General features: G+C 41.2%; 3 protein-coding genes across 4 annotated transcripts; 1 reads left to right on the top strand and 2 right to left on the bottom strand.

Annotated features, from left to right (window-relative positions):
• Nucleotides 1–78: 78 nt before the first annotated feature.
• LOC111326264 (major facilitator superfamily domain-containing protein 12) lies at nucleotides 79–8,581 on the top strand. 2 transcript variants are annotated; one of them, XM_088733556.1, is made up of 9 exons: nucleotides 79–797; nucleotides 2,291–2,402; nucleotides 3,034–3,130; nucleotides 3,512–4,395; nucleotides 4,587–4,679; nucleotides 6,307–6,399; nucleotides 6,587–6,858; nucleotides 7,389–7,507; nucleotides 8,083–8,581. In XM_088733556.1, exons 1-9 carry the CDS (start codon nucleotides 256–258, stop codon nucleotides 8,232–8,234), a joined length of 2,364 nt encoding a protein of 787 aa, XP_088589682.1. In that variant the 5' UTR covers nucleotides 79–255; the 3' UTR covers nucleotides 8,235–8,581. The 2 variants fall into 2 exon arrangements, with proteins under 2 accessions (XP_088589682.1, XP_022785963.2); XM_022930228.2 differs by having other exon boundaries at nucleotides 81–797; nucleotides 7,392–7,507.
• A 568-nt stretch (nucleotides 8,582–9,149) lies between these two features.
• On the bottom strand, nucleotides 9,150–10,955 carry LOC111326254 (metalloproteinase inhibitor 1). The gene is made up of 2 exons (XM_022930217.2): nucleotides 10,700–10,955; nucleotides 9,150–9,975 (listed from the first exon to the last, which is right to left on the bottom strand). The coding sequence occupies exons 1-2, from the start codon at nucleotides 10,806–10,808 to the stop codon at nucleotides 9,374–9,376; spliced, it is 711 nt and encodes a 236-aa protein (XP_022785952.1). The 5' UTR covers nucleotides 10,809–10,955; the 3' UTR covers nucleotides 9,150–9,373.
• A 2,933-nt stretch (nucleotides 10,956–13,888) lies between these two features.
• LOC111327183 (metalloproteinase inhibitor 1) lies at nucleotides 13,889–15,371 on the bottom strand. Its single transcript, XM_022931304.2, has 2 exons — nucleotides 15,095–15,371; nucleotides 13,889–14,363 (listed from the first exon to the last, which is right to left on the bottom strand). The coding sequence occupies exons 1-2, from the start codon at nucleotides 15,210–15,212 to the stop codon at nucleotides 14,005–14,007; spliced, it is 477 nt and encodes a 158-aa protein (XP_022787039.2). The 5' UTR covers nucleotides 15,213–15,371; the 3' UTR covers nucleotides 13,889–14,004.
• Nucleotides 15,372–17,917: the final 2,546 nt, after the last annotated feature.

Below are 17,917 nucleotides of genomic sequence, written 5' to 3'. Positions count from 1 at the left end.
GAAGTAATACTCGTTACGAACTAGTTTTGACCTGTTTCAGTCAGAGTGCTTGTTTTGAACCAGTATAATCAATTCTGCGAACGCGCTCTCATCAAAACTTTGGACTTGAATACTTCAAGCATTCGACGGTAACATTCTGGTGGCGCAATAGTCATCCCTTGTTTATCCTACACTGACAAAACGCGCTTTTTACTTTTATGAAAGCTTCACTGAATTTTCAAGTCTTGTGGATTATCTTACAAGAAAATAGTCAAAATGGAACCAAAATGCTTTGACTCTCGTTCAACAGCAGACATATCGAAGCAAAATAGACCTCGTGGAAAACCTCGTCTTCCACTATTCCAAAAATTTTCTTTTACCGTGGGCCATTTTCTCAACGATGCCGTTTTCGGAGCATGGGTATCCTATTTGTTAATTTTCGAAACGAAAGTTGTTGGTTTGTCCAACAGAACTGCTGGCTTTTTGTGGATCATACCTAGCTCTGTAGACGCTGTGTTATGCTTGGGTGTGGGTTACGTCTGCGACAATCACAAGCTCCCGTTCCTTTCTAGATATTACGGCAAACGTAAGAGCTTTCACTTACTCGGGACTATTTTAGTAGCGGGATTATTCCCCCTTCTCATGATGCCGTGTTTCGTCTGCGGCGAAGATTCATCTGAGTGGAGCATTGGGATTTACTATGGTTCGATCATGATCCTACACAACATTGGCTGGGCTTTATCACAAGTTACTCATCTGGCGCTAATACCGGAGATCGCTAAAAGACCCAGTGAAATGGTGGAACTACACGGCTTAAGGTAGGAAGAAAATTTCAGTTGGCATCTTTTTCAGAAACAGACAAAAATAAGTTCTTTAAATCTTTGCCGGAAATTTGATTAGCTAGCAGAATGTTGCTTATTTTAGTACCCAGATCTCATAACATCAGTCGCGACATGAACCTAAATTACACGGCGTATTGTAAAACTAAGAGCTGAACGGTAGCAACAAGAAAAAACTCGACATATCCTTCCTTTCCTTTTCTTATTTTTGCGACTTCTGATCAGGTTTTGAGAGAGGAAAAACGGTGGAATTTTCGGCCGAAAAATTGAACTTTTACCATTTTCAATGAGCATTACATAACAGAAAAAGTAGGTCAGAAAAGCCGGCTTTTTCGGAGGATCGAATTTCAAACAAACAAAAAATAAATGAAGTGTGGGACTATTTTGGAACTTGCTCTTAAACTTGATTTAAACACGTTTACCGAGTTTATACACGATAGTCTCGTGCATTACTCTGATTATCGCGTGCCCGGAACTCGCATGGCGTTTGCTTACTTTTCTGCGGATCCACGCAATTGATTTTTTTCCAACGCCGGGTTACTTGGTGGTAACCACTGTGAACATAGCCACCCGGGAAAGACTGGTTGGTTTTGAAAAACGACTTTTCGAGCAAAGGTGTTTTTCCTGTACTAGAAAGCCACAAATATGACCCAGGGGATAATATAAACATAGATTTACTTCATTTGAAAGTTTTCTTAGTTCTGTTTACTGGAGAGAGTTATTGGGATATGTGAGGAGATTTTTTTCATTGATCACTTCCCTGGGGGTCAGTGAGTTAAGACCACTTAAAAGAGCTTTTCGAGAGGATAATGCAATATACCACTCCGTTTATTTACAAGTCAAACTTTATTTTACGCGGAAATCCGGCCAATGTTTTTATCGCATTTTGATAATCTTCATGAATGTTCCGCAGACCTCAAATATTGCGAATTGATTCGTGGAATGTTGTCAGTGTCGCTTACACTGTGTTGTGATACCGCTTACGTCATTTGCGGGTCTTTTAGTAGACTTTAAAACCTGTTTGAAAATGGATGCAACCTCCACGACAACAAATAACAAACACAGCTGGTGAATTTTATTTGATAATAAACCACACATCAGCTGCTGCTCCTCCCCCCCATCGAAAAGAAATCTGCCTTGTCGGCTCGCGGAGACACTGTGACCATTCAATCTTCTTCACCCTAACTCTACAAGCCATTAGAATGACCAGCAATCAATTTCTCCTCACAATATGCCAGCCAAGTCAAACATTTAGGGCATGAGAGGACAGGAAATGATCGTCTTCTGAGGAAGCTCTTGATTAATTGTTAAACAAATCCTCCTCGTCTTTCAGGCATTCCTTTAATCGAAGACAATTTCCACCCTCATTAGAACCTTCCAGTGAATCGTGCTTCTACATCGTGTCTACTTTAAGCGATTCGAAACCATTTTTGAATGTCTAAGTTTTAAATTTGTTTTTTGAATTCTTTCAGATCCGGTTTTACATTTCTCAGCGGCATCTTTGTGTATGCCATAACTTGGATTGTCCTTAGAACTGATGACGGAGATGAGAAGATTTCTTACAGTCAGTGGAAAGACTTTATGGTCAGGTTTTAATTATAATTGCGTCTTACTTACCAGTACAACATTGTACATATACATACATACCTATACATAGGTTAATTGACCGCTCCCCATAGGGGCTTTTCAGGGCAAACACCACCCATCCCACCCAGGGGAGGACGTCCACCACACAGTAATCTCGTGCGTGGGAAATTAACGTCTCCTACCCCTAACCCTGCAAGAGACGGGACCTACGGTATATTTGTCCTTATCCGAGAAGACTAGAATATCTATCCATTTCTTGATTATAGAAAGGTAGCAAATTCTCCTCACTTATTTTAAGACCATGAGAGGCCGGGGCTCGAACCCTTGGCCGGGGCTCGAACCCTCGACCTCCCGCACAACAAATTCCGGCGCTCTAACCAATTGAGCTATTTTTTACGTAGGCATCTTTTCTTTTCGAATAAGAAAAATAAGATTGTAAACCTCTTATTTTTCTTATTCGAAAAAAAAAAACATGCCTCCGTAAAAAGTAATGAATGAACTAAATCCCTTGCTTCATTCTAAAAGATCATTTTGAAGATAACAGTCACAAAAGGCATTTCTACAACTGGATATATATTTGCGGGTATAGCGTAGAATACAAACTCACGATCGATCCTTTTTATTTCAGAAAATATCATTGATTGTGGTAGGGACAGGTTGTTTTTTTGCGTTAATTTTTCACCTGGGGACCAAAGAGCCCCCTGCCGCTGTGGAAAACAGAAAAGGTAACTAAACAGAAAAAGCGAGTCGGCCCCTTCCTGTCACGCAAACGTTTGCGTGACAGATGGCTCTTTATTTCACTCGTTTCCAGACCCCTTTACAATTAGGGCATGCTCCAGTCCCTTTTTCGTTCTCCATCGAATCCCAGTGCGATTCTCTGAACAGAACTTGCTACCAGGTTGGTTGCTGCAGAAGAATACGGAATGAATTTAGAATAATCCTAGTTCCAGATTAACAGATAAACTAAGAACGTTAGACGTTCAATGCTCTAGTGGATTGAAAAGTTACACCGGTCAGAATCCTTTAGAGTTCTCCCTTTCCGAAAGATAAAACGTCCATCCAGTATAATTCAAAAGCAACACGTGATACGTTGTAACTTATTTCAGGTCCTTTTAGCAGCTTCATGTGGGGAGAGAAACGGAGAATTCTAAGCGGCACTCTGTCTATCCCTGATAAAACACCTGGGGTGTTCTCTATGTACAAAGAAAAAGAACTCGGTCAAGTTCCTGAGGAGAACTGGGTACAGACTGAAGCCACGCCCAAGGAACTCAAACAAGAGGAACATGAAGATATTGAAGATCTGGAAACTTCTCAGGAGAAGGCGGGTACTGACTCGCGCCAAAAAAGAGACATAGAAGTACGCGTGGCTGATTTGAGGAAAAGCACGGGTGGTAATGAATTTAGCTTTGCAAATCCGGCCTTTTGTACCAATGAAAAGTTAGACTTTGACCGTGAAAAAATTGCTGAGGATTCTAGTGAAAATTCTGGCATTCAAACGCAAGAAAAACATGGGATAACAAACGAATTTAGTTTCTCAAATCCTGCCTTTTTAAGCGAGGATAAACAAAGCGACAGCAATGTAACGAGTCCGCCAGAAACAAATCAAGTGGGGGGCGGGGATCGAAATGATGTAATGGCTGAAAGTCAGAGTAACAGATCTGATTGTAGCGACGCCAGCGAAGGGTATGCCTCATCGCCTGAAAACAATCCTGATGATTACATCAAAAGTCCCCATACAACGACAATCCTTGAGATAGAAAAGCCGGACTTTACCGAACAGGATGAGACTGCAATTGAATCCAACTCTTCCTACGTTGCACCCAGGTCTCTCTCGTCCTATAGCAGCCGCGGAGGCTTGCTTTCCAAGACGACTGATGCGAGTTTCAGTGGAGATAGTGTTATAATAGAGATATTGAATGATCATGGATCGGAGGGTAGTAAAACCAATAAGAGCTGGTCTTATTGGTTCAAGACTCCACTTTTCTATAAGGTAATTTTGGGAAATGTTTCTGTTGATCAGAATACATCGGTAAATATAGGACTGTGGAGAGCTTGGCTCGAAAAATTTAAGCCTGATTTCGTGGTAACTTTTCCTAAATAACATGCAGGATCTGCCCACAAATATCTAATGAACAAGCCTGATAGCATTAAAAAAAATTCTCTCTATTTGCATTTTTATAGATATCTTTTGCCTTCATGTGCGCACGCCTCGTTCAAGTACTCAGCTCCTCCTATGTTCCACTCTATTTGACGGAAACCCTTGGATTTGAGAAGGTAATCACTAGCTTCTTATCCCTTTCCGCGATATGTTACGATAAAATAAGGAAACGTATGATGCACGATCCTCGCAGTAGACAGCGCTATTTTATGCAATAGCGAAAATCAGACCTGAAAAAAATTCAGGCCTGTACGGGACTCGAACCACTGACCTCTGCGATACTAGTGCAGCGCTCTACCAATTGAGCTAACAAGCCAACTGGGAGCAGGCCGTTAAGTTGATTCGTAATAAACCCGTGAAAGTGATAAATCCGATACAATGAATATATGAAGTTCATATATTTTGAACTGCGGTATTAGATACGTATGATGCACGATCCTCGCAGTAGATAGCGCTATTTACTGCGATAAAATAAGGAAACGTCACGATAAAATAAAGAAACGTATGATGCACGATCCTCGCAGTAGATAGCGCTATTTTATGCAATAGCGGAAATCAGACCTGAAAAAAATCAGGCCTGTACGGGACTCGAACCACTGACCTCTGCGATACTAGTGCAGCGCTCTACCAATTGAGCTAACAAGCCAACTGGGAGCAGGCCGTTAAGTTGATTCGTAATAAACCCGTGAAAGTGATAAATCAGATACAATGAATATATGAAGTTCATAAATTTTGAACTGTGGTATTAGATACGTATGATGCACGATCCTCGCAGTAGATAGCGCTTATTACTGCAGTAGATAGCAGTAAATAGCAGCTATTTACTCGCAGTGAATAGCGCTATCTACTGCGAGGATCGTGTATCATACGTATCTAATACCGCAGTTCAAAATGTATGAACTTCATATATTCATTGTACCTAAAATAAGGAAACGTGTTCAGAGAAACTTGGCTCGCTGATGTAAAAGATAAGGGGAGAGGGAAGGAAACTTTGTGAAATGGGGTTTAGGAATGGGGCTAATCTCGTGCCCAAATCCTACTGTTTAACTGTAACTGAAATATTGGATCTGGTCTATTTCTTTACCGTGGAGGGTCTGGATACGCGACCGGAAAAAGGCACGAGTAGTGATAGGCGTAGAAGTAGAAGGAGACATCTATATTTATACAGGATAGCCCCGTCAGTGTAGTAAACACTGGTATCAACAGGGGCCCTGTTACCCACCCATCCCACCCCAGGGGAGGACATCCATCACACAGTAATCTCGTGCGTGGGAAATTAACGTCTCCTGCCCCTAACCCAGCAGGAGACGGGACCTCCATTTATTCGTCCCTATCCGAGTAGACTAGAATATCTAATCATTTCTTGATGTTATAGAAAGGTAGCATATTCTTCTCAATTATTTTAAGACCCTGAGTGTTGGACCGGCCGGGGATGTATAGTTCAGGGGTGTTGGGAAGGGGACGTTTAAGGGAGATGTAGCGTTGTACCCAGACCTTTCACGGCCAAGTTGTTATAATTTTCATTTACACGATAGGATCTGAGTACGAAATTAGGGGGGAGGTATTAGGAGTGAGGCATAATAAAGAGTGATGGATGTGAAGTGAAGGATGATGGGTGGGTTTTGGGGCGTATGATGGGTTGGGTGAAAGTGATAGCTCGCTCCGCCTTTAAATCCAGCTTCGTTTTAGTTCCTCCAAGATCTACAGAATAATTAGAATTTAAATATATTTTTTCTTTTGTAGGCATCCATCGCTTATTTTCCTTTGGTGATCTTGATCAGTAGTGTAATTTCGAGCCTAGCTGCAAAGAAACTTGACAAAATGCTGGGAGAAAAAGTAAGTGGCAACGATGTCGAAACGTAGGTCATCAACATAAAGCTAGGAAGCCTAGAGCTATACATTGGCATCCTAGACGAGCTAACTATGGGGAAAAGGGGGGTAGGGTGGGGTATGAAGACTGGGATAAGCTCCAGTTGTTTGAGTTACCTAGCTTCTTTGTATAATCCACCATTTCTCTTTATAGTGGACGTACTGCTTAGCCGCCTCTCTGGTGGTAGGATCCTCAGCTTGGTTTTATCTTCAAGGTGAATCAGGAAAAAACGCTGCCTACTGCGCCGCAATCCTTGTAGGATGCGGTAGTTCTGTGATGTATGTGACGTCTTTGGCTCTGGCTGGAAAACTGGTTGGAGACAATAAAGAGTCCGGTGCATTTGTCTTCGCGTCCATGTGCATTCTAGCCAAGGTGGCTTGTGGGACCTCTATTTTAGTTATTCAAGAATTGTTTCCTACCGACGGGTAAGTGATGTGGACATGCGCACTTCAATTTCATATCGAGTGGCATTGTTGTCTTATATCCACCATCTTTAACTTTGACACCAGGAAGAGATTGATGTTACTTCTTCTCACAATACCTATATATTATACAGAAAATAGGTTATGAGAATACACAACTTGATCAGCCGGAGGGTGAGATCTTGAGAGTAAAAGTGGCGATTCCAGTGTGTCAATGTATCCGCCTACTCAATCGAATTGAAAAGCTACGTTCGAAGTAGAAGTGACAGTGACCAATCGCTAGGGTTGATTGGAGTCTGATAGTCCTATGGGTGTTCATTCTCCTGGCGCCTCGAGTTAAGAACCTAGATTCACGTGCTTTAGCTTACAACACTTAACACTTAACTCTAACCACTTAACGCGTAACGCTTGCCACTTAATGCTTCACGCTTTAGATGTGACCACGAAACACGCAACTAAGTAACACTTTCCATATAAACTTTTTTTATGAGTACTAAAGCAATTGTATGAGTACTAAAGTTGATGTATCTCAGCAGAGGCACCGCTGAATATGTCCGTTACGCGTTCTCTGTGGTACCAGGCACTGCGTCATTTCTGGGTTTCTTAGCTGTGATTGCTTTCCTTCCAGCCACTATGAAGTGCAAGAAAGTAGGTAAGTCGAGTAACAACCTCGTTCCCAGGTTCTCTCATCCTCCCTCCCTCCTCTCTTTCTCTCTCTCTCTCGCTTCAGGAGGGAGGGAAAAAGAGAGAACCTGTGAACGAGGTAGGTCAGGTCAAAATGACACATGCTCTGCTCATTAACTGAGAGAGATGTAGGTAGATTGGTGGCAATAAGTTTCGATAAACTGCATGTAGCCGCTGGCTCAACTTGAAAAAGAGTTCAGTTTTTTGCTGTATGGAAATTTCTTCAGACGCGGTTTCTTTTTTATCTTCCACCTTTCCCGGTAAGAGTTTTTACCAGCAAAAACAACCAAAGAACATTTTAAGGCATGCCAGAACGTTTTTTTATGTTGTGGAAACTTGATTTTTATTGACAAAAAGGGGGATTAACAGGACCTTGAGTCCACCACGCCCTCGACATTTCCTAAAATTCTTGATGACTTTTCCCTCTAAACAGATTTTACCACCTACACCTACACCTACTTTGAGTCCATTCCCTAATCCCCAGAGATAAGATAAATTCTTTATACTTTCTTTTATTTAATGAATGCACCTTACTCTTACTAGTTGACACCGCCGACTGCTCAGTACAGACAGAAGACATCACAAAAATCCCTTATACTTACGAAAACCGCGCTACAATGGGTGATCTCGATGGGGACTACAAGGAGGACGAGTTTGTTACAGATGACGGCGATAAAGCTCGTGCTGTATGTTAAGAGGGAAAGGATTAAAGTAAATGCAAAGAAGGAGGGGAAATGGAAGAGAACTCTAGAACAATTTAGTTCGAAATCTAGCGTCTCTGAGGATCTTATCTTTAGAAAACGTTGTGGAAATGATTTACATTCAGAAAGATACTAGATTAACTATTTTAGAATTGAGCAAGCTTCAATTATTTTACTTGGAAGTTGTTCCACACTCTCTATGGAGGTGAATGGTACTTGCGAATCACTTTCCGAACTAGCCAATCAGCGCGCGCGAAAAGCACTATGATAGGTTGCTTTGTTGTATGTAAAACGTACCTCATGTAAATAAACAGCTGAGTAAGGAGTAATTTTTTTTTCAATCACGTTGTCGCCTTTCTCGTTTCTTTTCGTCGTCGTTGGCTCGGCGAGACCTTGTAATAGCCCTTTGTGCTCTTTTTTGCTAGTTTACATGACAAGCGCGTTATATTATGAAAGTTTTCTAATCTTTTTCGTTTCTTTTCATCGTCGTTGTTATCATCATCGTCATCGCCATCGCCATCGCCATCGCCATCGCCATCGTCATCGTCATCGTTATCGCCACCACCATCGTCATCGCCATCGTCATCGTCAGTGTCACCAACATCGTCATCGTCATTGCCATAGTCATCGTTATCGTCGTATCGGCTGAGAGGGACTCATTTACGATGATTGAATAACCTCTGCACGAAGGGATTATAGAGAGGATTGGCTCAGTTCAGGGCGACGGAAGGTTTGGTATTGCTTTCCTATGAAGGACGTTGATCTAACCATTGATGTCGCCAATAGCGTAGAAGTCATCAGTTGCCATCATTGTCTTTTTTTAATGTTTTTGATTACAAGGTCCACGGTTACTAAAGATTCAATACGACGCCCGCCAAAACTTTTTTTAAATTTAAAGCTTCAATCAACTCATGTGCAAAGCCTCTGTTTATTCATATCTCTGTCTGGTATAAGGAACATTATTATTACCAGGAGCCAATTACCAGGAGCCTAGGTAATGGAGTCTTGTTATTACATAAAAAATTAAATTTTTGTTAGTGAAAGAATCAAACCTTCAATTTGACTGACAAAGTCATTGCAAAAGTGGTTGTTTAGTTTTATTCGAAGGTACAGTAGTTTAGTCTTTCAGCTGTTTATAAAGCATATGAATCGTCTCTTAAAGGAAGTTGTTGCAAGTGGCTTTCCTTGCATCGTTTCGATTCCCTTGTTTCCTTCCAGTAACACTGCTGACCAGTTGCATCAACCTCGCAGTGCTCGAATCGCTTCCAGCACCTCGATTGCGGCGTCCATTGATACAAGTACGGAGTCTGGGTTGCTCTCTTCTCGCATCCGGGTAACTTTTTGCGACATTCTAAGTCTGATTCACCGCACTGTCTGAACTGACATTGACGACATCCGGCCTCATAGTACCCCCGAAGATTTGCCCTTTTTCGTGGAGTCGTTTTGTTCCACTCCTCTCGCAGAAAGGAGAATTTCGTGAACAGCCTCCCGCCGTGCAGAATGTCACCGAACAAGAGGTACTCGATACCCGCACGGATCCCAAATACTCCGGTCACTTTATCGGAAGCGTTGCCGTCGGGGCTGTAAAGTTTCGTCTTGAACTCTGCGTCCAGCAAGCCGAAGGCCTTACCTTGACGTCCAAGCGATAGCCCTTTGAAAACTTCTTTAATGGTTATCTTGAAAACAAAATAGTTACCCTCAGTTATAGGTCCTGACTCGATGTGGGCACGTATCACTGTAAACAAAATAATAAGATAATAACAATGATGATAATTAATAGATAAATTCAGAAAAATGCCGGAAGCGTCATTTTTCTTAGCCACTCACGCAGTTATGCAAAGCATTCTCAGATTACTTTCTACTCTCGGCTCAAACTTAAAGTAAAACGCGATTGTGTGAGAGGAGAGGATTAAAGCGTTGTACGAAACGATCGAGAAGTTATTTTCAGATGTAATTCAAATGCCAAAATTCTTACAAAAAGAAACGGGCAAGTCTCAGTCAATTAATACCCTTTTATGGCGGACACAAAGATCTGCCTTGAGAAGATCTTGCTCGAATTTGTTTTTAACATCTAACTCTAATACAGTAACAAACACTTAAGGAGATAAAAGTTTACAAAAGTGATCGCACATGTTCACGGTTGGACCCAATAAAATCGTTAAGAAAAATTTTCCATAATGTCACGCCATACTCAAGAAATAAAATATCAGTGTAACACTTTCCTTTGTCTTTTTGCCCTTTAAACCTGTTCAAAAACGTGAAATAATACACGTAAAATCCGAAGTTGAATGTTTTTTCCCCTATCTTGGAACATGCGTTTAAACTTCCAAACTGGGAACAGTTTCAACTCAGCCTGTTTGTCCTTTCTACGAAATGTTTTCCTCCGTCTACAACTTCAGGTCACAACTTGTTACAAACATTATAATTTCTAAGGATCTCCAAACATTTTGTAAACTCACCGAAATCTGCTTTACAAAAAGCTAGCTGAGGATGTTCCAACTGAAAGAAACCACCATAACAAGATGCAATCAAGCATAACATCACTGTTAGACCTGCGTGAACTTCCATGGCTTCCACTGAATTTCTGATTTGACTTTCGCTTGTTGAAGCTCTTGAATCGCCTTTGGCTGACTGGAGAAAGCGGCTGTTCGTCCGTATAAATATCCTGTCTAACCGGGAGTTGGGTGGGCGGATTCCTCGAGGAATTTAAAATGAACACGTAAACATAATAACTTGAGATACAAGTGTTGACTGTTACCTGACTTCCGGTAAACATTCCAGGTTGGGACGGGCCCTCCACTTGGACGTAGACAACTTACGCCTTTAGACGCAAGTGCCTCTATAGACCGGCAAACATTTTACGGAAGCACTTCGAATAATTTTGTCAATAGGGATACCTTGATGATAGTAAATTGTCTTCTCGAAAGAAGAAACAAAACAAAATTAATTAATCTGCTGTTGAACGCATAAAGGCTTAGCTGCTATGGCGAATGGAGTTACAAAGTCACGAAGAGCGAGTACACGTATGTGCCAGATTTTTTAGTAAATTTAATGATTTTTAAAGGAGTAAGCCGGTTTCGCAAGAGTTGCGAATGGTTCACGAGGTCACGCACGTGCTAAATAGCAAAGTAAATATGATTATCTTTAATAAGAAATCACGTCCTCTTCTAACCGAAAAAAGAGTCTAAACACAAAAAGACCCAACTTCATTTACAAATAAGCTTCTTAAGGAGAAACATCGAAATACTCTTGTCGTGACTTGGGTCAGTATATGTCAATATATGTAAAATGTTACTTCACTTTGATGGACTAAGTTTTGTTTTCAACTAGTTTTCCTCAGCTCTGAGTGTGCCAAAGGGATTCTTATGGTGTACCACTATCTCACTTCTGTTACTAAAACGTGATAAGTTATTTGAAGAAAATAACCGAGCATATTCTCCTCTTTTCCTGTGTAAAAACAGCCTACGTCTTTGGACTCTAAAATCCTTTTACGAGCAGAACACGAGGTTAGCCGAAGGTACGTTCGGATCGGCGCCGACTGATATTCCGTGTTTTTGCTGATTTCTTTTTTCAAAGCTCTAGCATAGGTTTTTATGTAAATTCTTCCTTTAGATATCAATTAAGCTTGATTGAAAGGGATATTTTCAAGATTTGTCTGACTAACTATGTGTTACTCACGTCCGATTATTCCATATTTGACCACAACTCAGTTACAGTTTGACCTCAATTATTTTTACTCTGAACACGTTTTCCCGCCCACGACAACCACAAAAAAACACTTAAAAAGGCTGTCTGGCCTGTATTGAATTACGAACCGCCGGAATAACGCACTTCCCTTGATGCAGGAAATAGAACGTTTCAGGTAAATAAATAATTGACCTAGCTTTTGTAACTCGATGAAACTGACACTTCTCTCAGCAGGAGAGTTTCTGGTCTGAAAATGGCATCTCGGACTGTGAAATGAATCATTTTGACTGCCACCGGCTTGCGATACTTTAATTTTTAGCGTAGACGGGAAAAAGAGAAGTCTCAGTCTTAAGTCTTTACAAAATTAATTTGGATTTGCCACTTAAATGTTACTAGAAGATGCGGGTTAGATTGTGCTTTGACCGTCGATCTTTGGAGGGACGAGTGGGGTCTTTTGGTTAGTGCAATAGACCGAGTCAAGAAGTCTGAGTTCGACGGAGACATGGCTGAGTTTCGGTTGTATCCTTGGGCTAGACTTTTGCCTCGCAGAGGGCCTCTCTCCACCAGGGAGTAGAGGTAGGAACCAGCGAACTATTAGGGAGGCCTGCCGAATGATCGGAAATGCCAGGGTGTAACCTTTGCAATGAAATGGCATCCTATTCAAGAGGAATAAGAATACTCGAACTGTCTTCATGCTTCAGAAACTGATTGCCGGCTGAATCGGTCACTTTGAACTGAAGCAGAATAAAACCTGCACTTTTCTATAAATGCCCTTGCTTCACCTTAATCTCAAACTCCTTATGACCAAAAACAGGCCAATATATCGATGTCAGCTTCAATGACAACGCATCCGTGTCAAATCACTGTAATGGAGGCTAATTGCAAAGGGGGAGGGGTTCAAAGGGGGAGGGGTTCAAAGGGGGAGGGGTCGAAGTTCCCTTCCACTCTCCCTCCTCCTTTGTGGGAAGTTTTTTTTCCAAGTCAATAACATACAAAACTAACAATTCAGATTGCGGAAAAGAGCGGATCCAAGGTATGTAAACGGCATCTATCACCATTACTCTCTCTTGCTTTCACTCAGTACTCATCCTACATGATGTCACTCTAGTTTATCATTGTCGTTATCATAATCAAGATTATTGTCGTTATCGATCATTATCGTGCCAGAAAGAGGGTGTCATAAGTACACAAGGATTTCTGCACCCCTACCCCACCTATTCCTGGCCTGCTTGCAAGTGGTATTTGGTGTGCGCCAGATTCAGTACGGCGAATATCTTCGGTCGCCATAATGGACTGGTGGAAGATCAGGGACGAGTGACAAAGCGAGGGGGAGAGGGAAGGGGGAGAAAACTAGGGACCCCCCTCCCCATTTCGCCTCCCCCCCTCGCTTTGTTACTCGTTCCAGATCTTCCGCCCGTCCAATATGGCGACTGAATATATTCCCCGTGCTCAATCTCGCACATATCTATCCCGTACCGCCTGCAAGCAAGCTAACCTATTCTTCATCTTCATACATTGCCCTTTGAGAGGTTTAGCCTGTTTTGGGAAGGAAGGAAGCAGGGCAAGCGAATAACCCCTATCCACAAGAGTGCTTGGATAAACGGATGAGAAATAACTTGATCAAAGGTTTTAGCATGAGAGGAAGGAATGCTTTCATTACGGGTGTATTTCTATGAATTCGGGATATCACCGAATGGGGCGCTATGAGTTGCTCTGGTTGCTTTTCTCAAGTCTTTACACAATTCCAATACCGTAACAAGAAGTTTGAGAAACATACTCTTCGACTTACAAGCTTCAACTAATTTACATTGATGGCTACAGCTATCACAAATATAGATTTGGTACAACTTAACATCATTCCTATACAACATATAACTAAGTTTGCATTGAACTGGCAATTTGAACGAAGTACTAAATAATTGCGTAAATTTGTTTAAAAATTCTTAATCAATTATTTCTTAATTATTTCGTTACCCCCACCGATGCAGCCCCAAACAGTTTCTTTAGAAACTATCAGCCTTTAAAAATTCTTAAGTCCCATATGAAGAAACAAGCCTATCCTCCATCTGCTGATATATCATGCCTTGACGCCTGTAAAGCGATTTCTCTCCTCACATCCGGTTTCATAATACTGAAGTTTTTCTCTATCTTGTGGGGCCACATCGTCCCAGTCCTTCCGCACTGAGGTGAATCTCGTATACATCCCTACACCTTTCAAAATTTCGCCATGCAAAAGGTACTCAACGCCTGCTTTGATGCCATACGGACCAGTCACTCCCTCTGACGACATTTCGCCGGGGGTGTAAAGTTTCGTCGTAAGGTTAGCGTCTAGGGCATGTAGGCCTGATACTCCTCTGAAGACTTCCGTGATGTTAATCTTGAAAACTTTATAGTAGCCTTCTGTTTCAGGTCCAGACACAACATCAGCACGTATAACTGTGATAGAAAAGATAGTGTCGTGAAAACATCGCCTTACATGCTCCGTTTCGTTAATTAACGAATTCTAGCAATGAGCTTCAAACTGTCAGCTCGAATCAAAGGATATCAAAATCGCGGAGTCATAAGCAAACGTGGTTCGCACGCCTGTTGTCTCACTTAATAAGCTAAGTGTCAGTTTTAGGTTCTGTCCTCGTGTACCGATTCACAAGAGCCAATACAAAAGACCAAACAATACACAATAGCTAACCGATAACTCCTAAACAAAGAAAGAACAATGGTAATTCCCTTGTGAACCGGTACACCAGGACAGAACCCAGTTTTACAGAGGCTTAGGTCAAATCTTGGCTAGTAAATAACTTCTAAGCTTATTCGAATTTCCGCTACCTTGATCTTCAATTGTATTGTCAAGCCATGCCGCATATTCTCTTCCTTTTTTCTTTTCAGTTCTCCCGACAATTTAAAACCAATTTTCCATTGGCCATTTCACGCTTAATTGGGTGACAATTCTTAAAGACAAATAAAATTGTGTCAGGAAATTGTGCACTGAATTTGAGCTCCAAAACTAAAGCTCTCCTTTTTGTATCCTCATCAACCAGGCCGGCTCTCGATTGAATGTTAAAACATAAAACGGGAGATGGGGTTCCTAATAAACCCAAAACCAACCCATGGTCATAGATACTTTAAAAGAACCATATCTCTTTAAATTTTCAATGAATCTCAAAACTCACCAAAGTCTGCTTTACAAAAATCCTGCTGAGGATGTAATGACGGACGCTTTGGAATGAGGCCGGAATAACAGGACGCAAGAAAGCATGAGAGCACTAAGAGATATGCGTGAATTTCCATGGCGCACAGTTTCAGCTTTGACTTCAATTGTCTGTCGAAGTACTTCGAAACGTTCTTGATAAGTGCTGTTACTATAGTAGATGAATAATTTCGGCTGGCCGAATAGCACAAGTTAAGTCCATCCGTATATAAATCATATACCAACGGGAATTGCGTAGGTGGGTTACGGAAAGATTTCAAACTTGTTGCGTAAGTACCATGACTTGAACTTCTGATTTGACCTTCGGTAAACATGCTAGCGTTTGATTAATCCTTCACGCGCACGCAGTAGGACTGTGTCTTTGGTCACGCGTGTCTTGAGATGTTTTTACCGTGCCAGGCTTGAAAGCAGAATAATTACGGACGTACTTCAAGCGATTTTTGTACGTAAACTTGCTAGTAGTTTTTCAACTGTCTAATGATTACCTGGAATTGTATTCACGACAAAAAAAATTAATAATAGATTGACTAATCTTCCATCAAGCGCTTAAAGGGGAGCCGGCTTTCCCAAGTTCATTGACGTACGAATACACGAAATTCGAAGTCACGTACATGCCAGATGTTTTTGTAAATTCAACTTTTTTTTAAGAATAGGAAGGCACATTTTACAGAAAAACAAAACCGGTCTGCGTCCTTATCACTGTTATGTCGTCGAGTTGCAGATAAACTCGCGTATTCACGCACAAGATGTACGTTTTCTTAAATCAAGCATTTTTGAATAGGAAGGCACGTTTTCGCATGGGAAACTCACTTGCAACTGTGTTATAATCGTGGATTAATTAAAAACCTCAGATCACAGTAACGGACTAAATTTTATTTTCAACCTGATGTGGTAATGGTTAGCCCAAGGCGTAAAAGGGGGGGAGTACTGACGGTTTACCCTACCCCCTATGTCTGTCAATTAAAAGTAGTTTCTTGTAAGGAATAACACAACCCTTAGATTTCATTGACACGCTCTTCCTCCAACACTACTGCTACACACAGGCTACGTGCGGAATATTGAACTTATTCCAACAAACAGAACTTACTCAAGTCAATCCCAAGGCACGTTCCGATCAGAGTCAACTAGAAGTCCGTGTTTTTGCGTTTTTTTTTTGTTTTTTTTTTGGTGCTTGATGATATGCTATTCTAGAAGCCTTAAAAACATTTTAACTTGAATGAGCAAGGCTGTTTCAAGACCTTTCTCTAAAAGCTGTTTTTACTCACATCCGCTAACTCCATATATGACCGCAGTTTTGCTGCTCTAATTAAAACAGTTTCAGCTCTGCAACACGTATTCCTGCCTACGATAATACTTGCATTCCATCATTTTGGAGTCGTGTAGCCTGAATGACATAAACAGCTGGAACAACGCACACCTGTTGATGTATTACACCGGGGAAGAGCCGAAAACTGAATAGCCTATTTCAAGACAAGAAATAATTGAACACAGTTTATGAAACTCAACAACATCGACAACATCGACACTCCTTTCCAAAAAGAGACTTCTTATCTAAAAATTGATATCTGGGAGACAAACTAATTTTGCTGCTAGAAGTGTGAGGAATTTTTTGGGTGAAAACAATCTTAAAACACGGAAATCTCACTCGCCAGTCTTCATATACCATATATTCGTCAGTTCAGGTTCACTAGATCATTCACGTTAGAATGATGTGTTCGCAAACTGACCGCCAATCTTCTCAAATATTCAATTTTACTGTAAAATTAAATATTCGAGAAGATTGGCGGCCAGTTTGCGAACACATCATTCTAACGTGAATGATCTAGTGAACCTGAAATGACGCTTAAAAGCTAATGATATATTTAGACAACGGTAAGCCTCTCTCTACTGTATCATGGTTTGTGTATTATCAAAAAGACACGATAATTGGGATTCCATCGTGCCCAGATCCTGAAGCTGAAAGTACGACATAAGCAGAAGGGAAGGAAGGAAACTTTTTTTCGGCCCGTGCTGCCCAAAAAGACGTCGAGTTTTCAATAGGTTCGGAGACCAAAATGAACGTGTGCGATTTGATAACATTTGAGTCACGGATACTCGTGTTTTGAAAAGGGACATGGATTTGCCAAGCAAGAAATATGCGGGATTCATTGATATGTGCGTACCAGCCATTATTTGGCAACGTGTTAATCGTGGAAAAATGCGAATGTGATAAATCGAGAAGAATCAGTCACGGTTTTCAAATCATCACATGATCATGTAAGCTTAGGCTCTTACTGAACACCCGGAAATAAAAATATGCTTTTGAAATATTTTATCTTAATAAGGTATTTTGTTTAACTTAAGCTTTCCGGAAAGTTTTGATTTCTTTAAGTGATGTCTGTGTATCAAAGGAAATCAAATAGGAGATTATGTGATCCAACCTTTCCTCTGCGAAACACACAATGAATAAGAACTAGTGAGTGGATAAGTATCCACTTCCTCACAGCAGTAACACCTCCACCCCCCCCCCCCCCCGAATCATTACTGGGCTCCCGGGTAAAGAGAATGAAGGAAATGATCGCGAGCTTAAAGTGCCACTGAGAACAAAATTTTGGTACATTATTTTTTTTACAATTTCGTGTTCAGTGTGTCCCCCTCACCTACCCTGCCAAATTTTAACCTAGTCCGAGCGCCAGAAGTATCTTTAGACGAGATTTCGCGTCCGCATTATTTGACTATGTTCCGGAAGTTGATCGCAGGATTCGGAGGAAGTGACGTCAAAGGATCAACGCGAAAATCATCACAT

This window comes from Stylophora pistillata, chromosome 9, assembly GCF_964205215.1.
Source record: "Stylophora pistillata chromosome 9, jaStyPist1.2, whole genome shotgun sequence".
NCBI lineage: Eukaryota > Metazoa > Cnidaria > Anthozoa > Scleractinia > Pocilloporidae > Stylophora > Stylophora pistillata.
The sequence above is the reverse complement of the archived record's forward strand: the minus strand, read 5'-3'. Positions and strand labels throughout refer to the sequence as shown.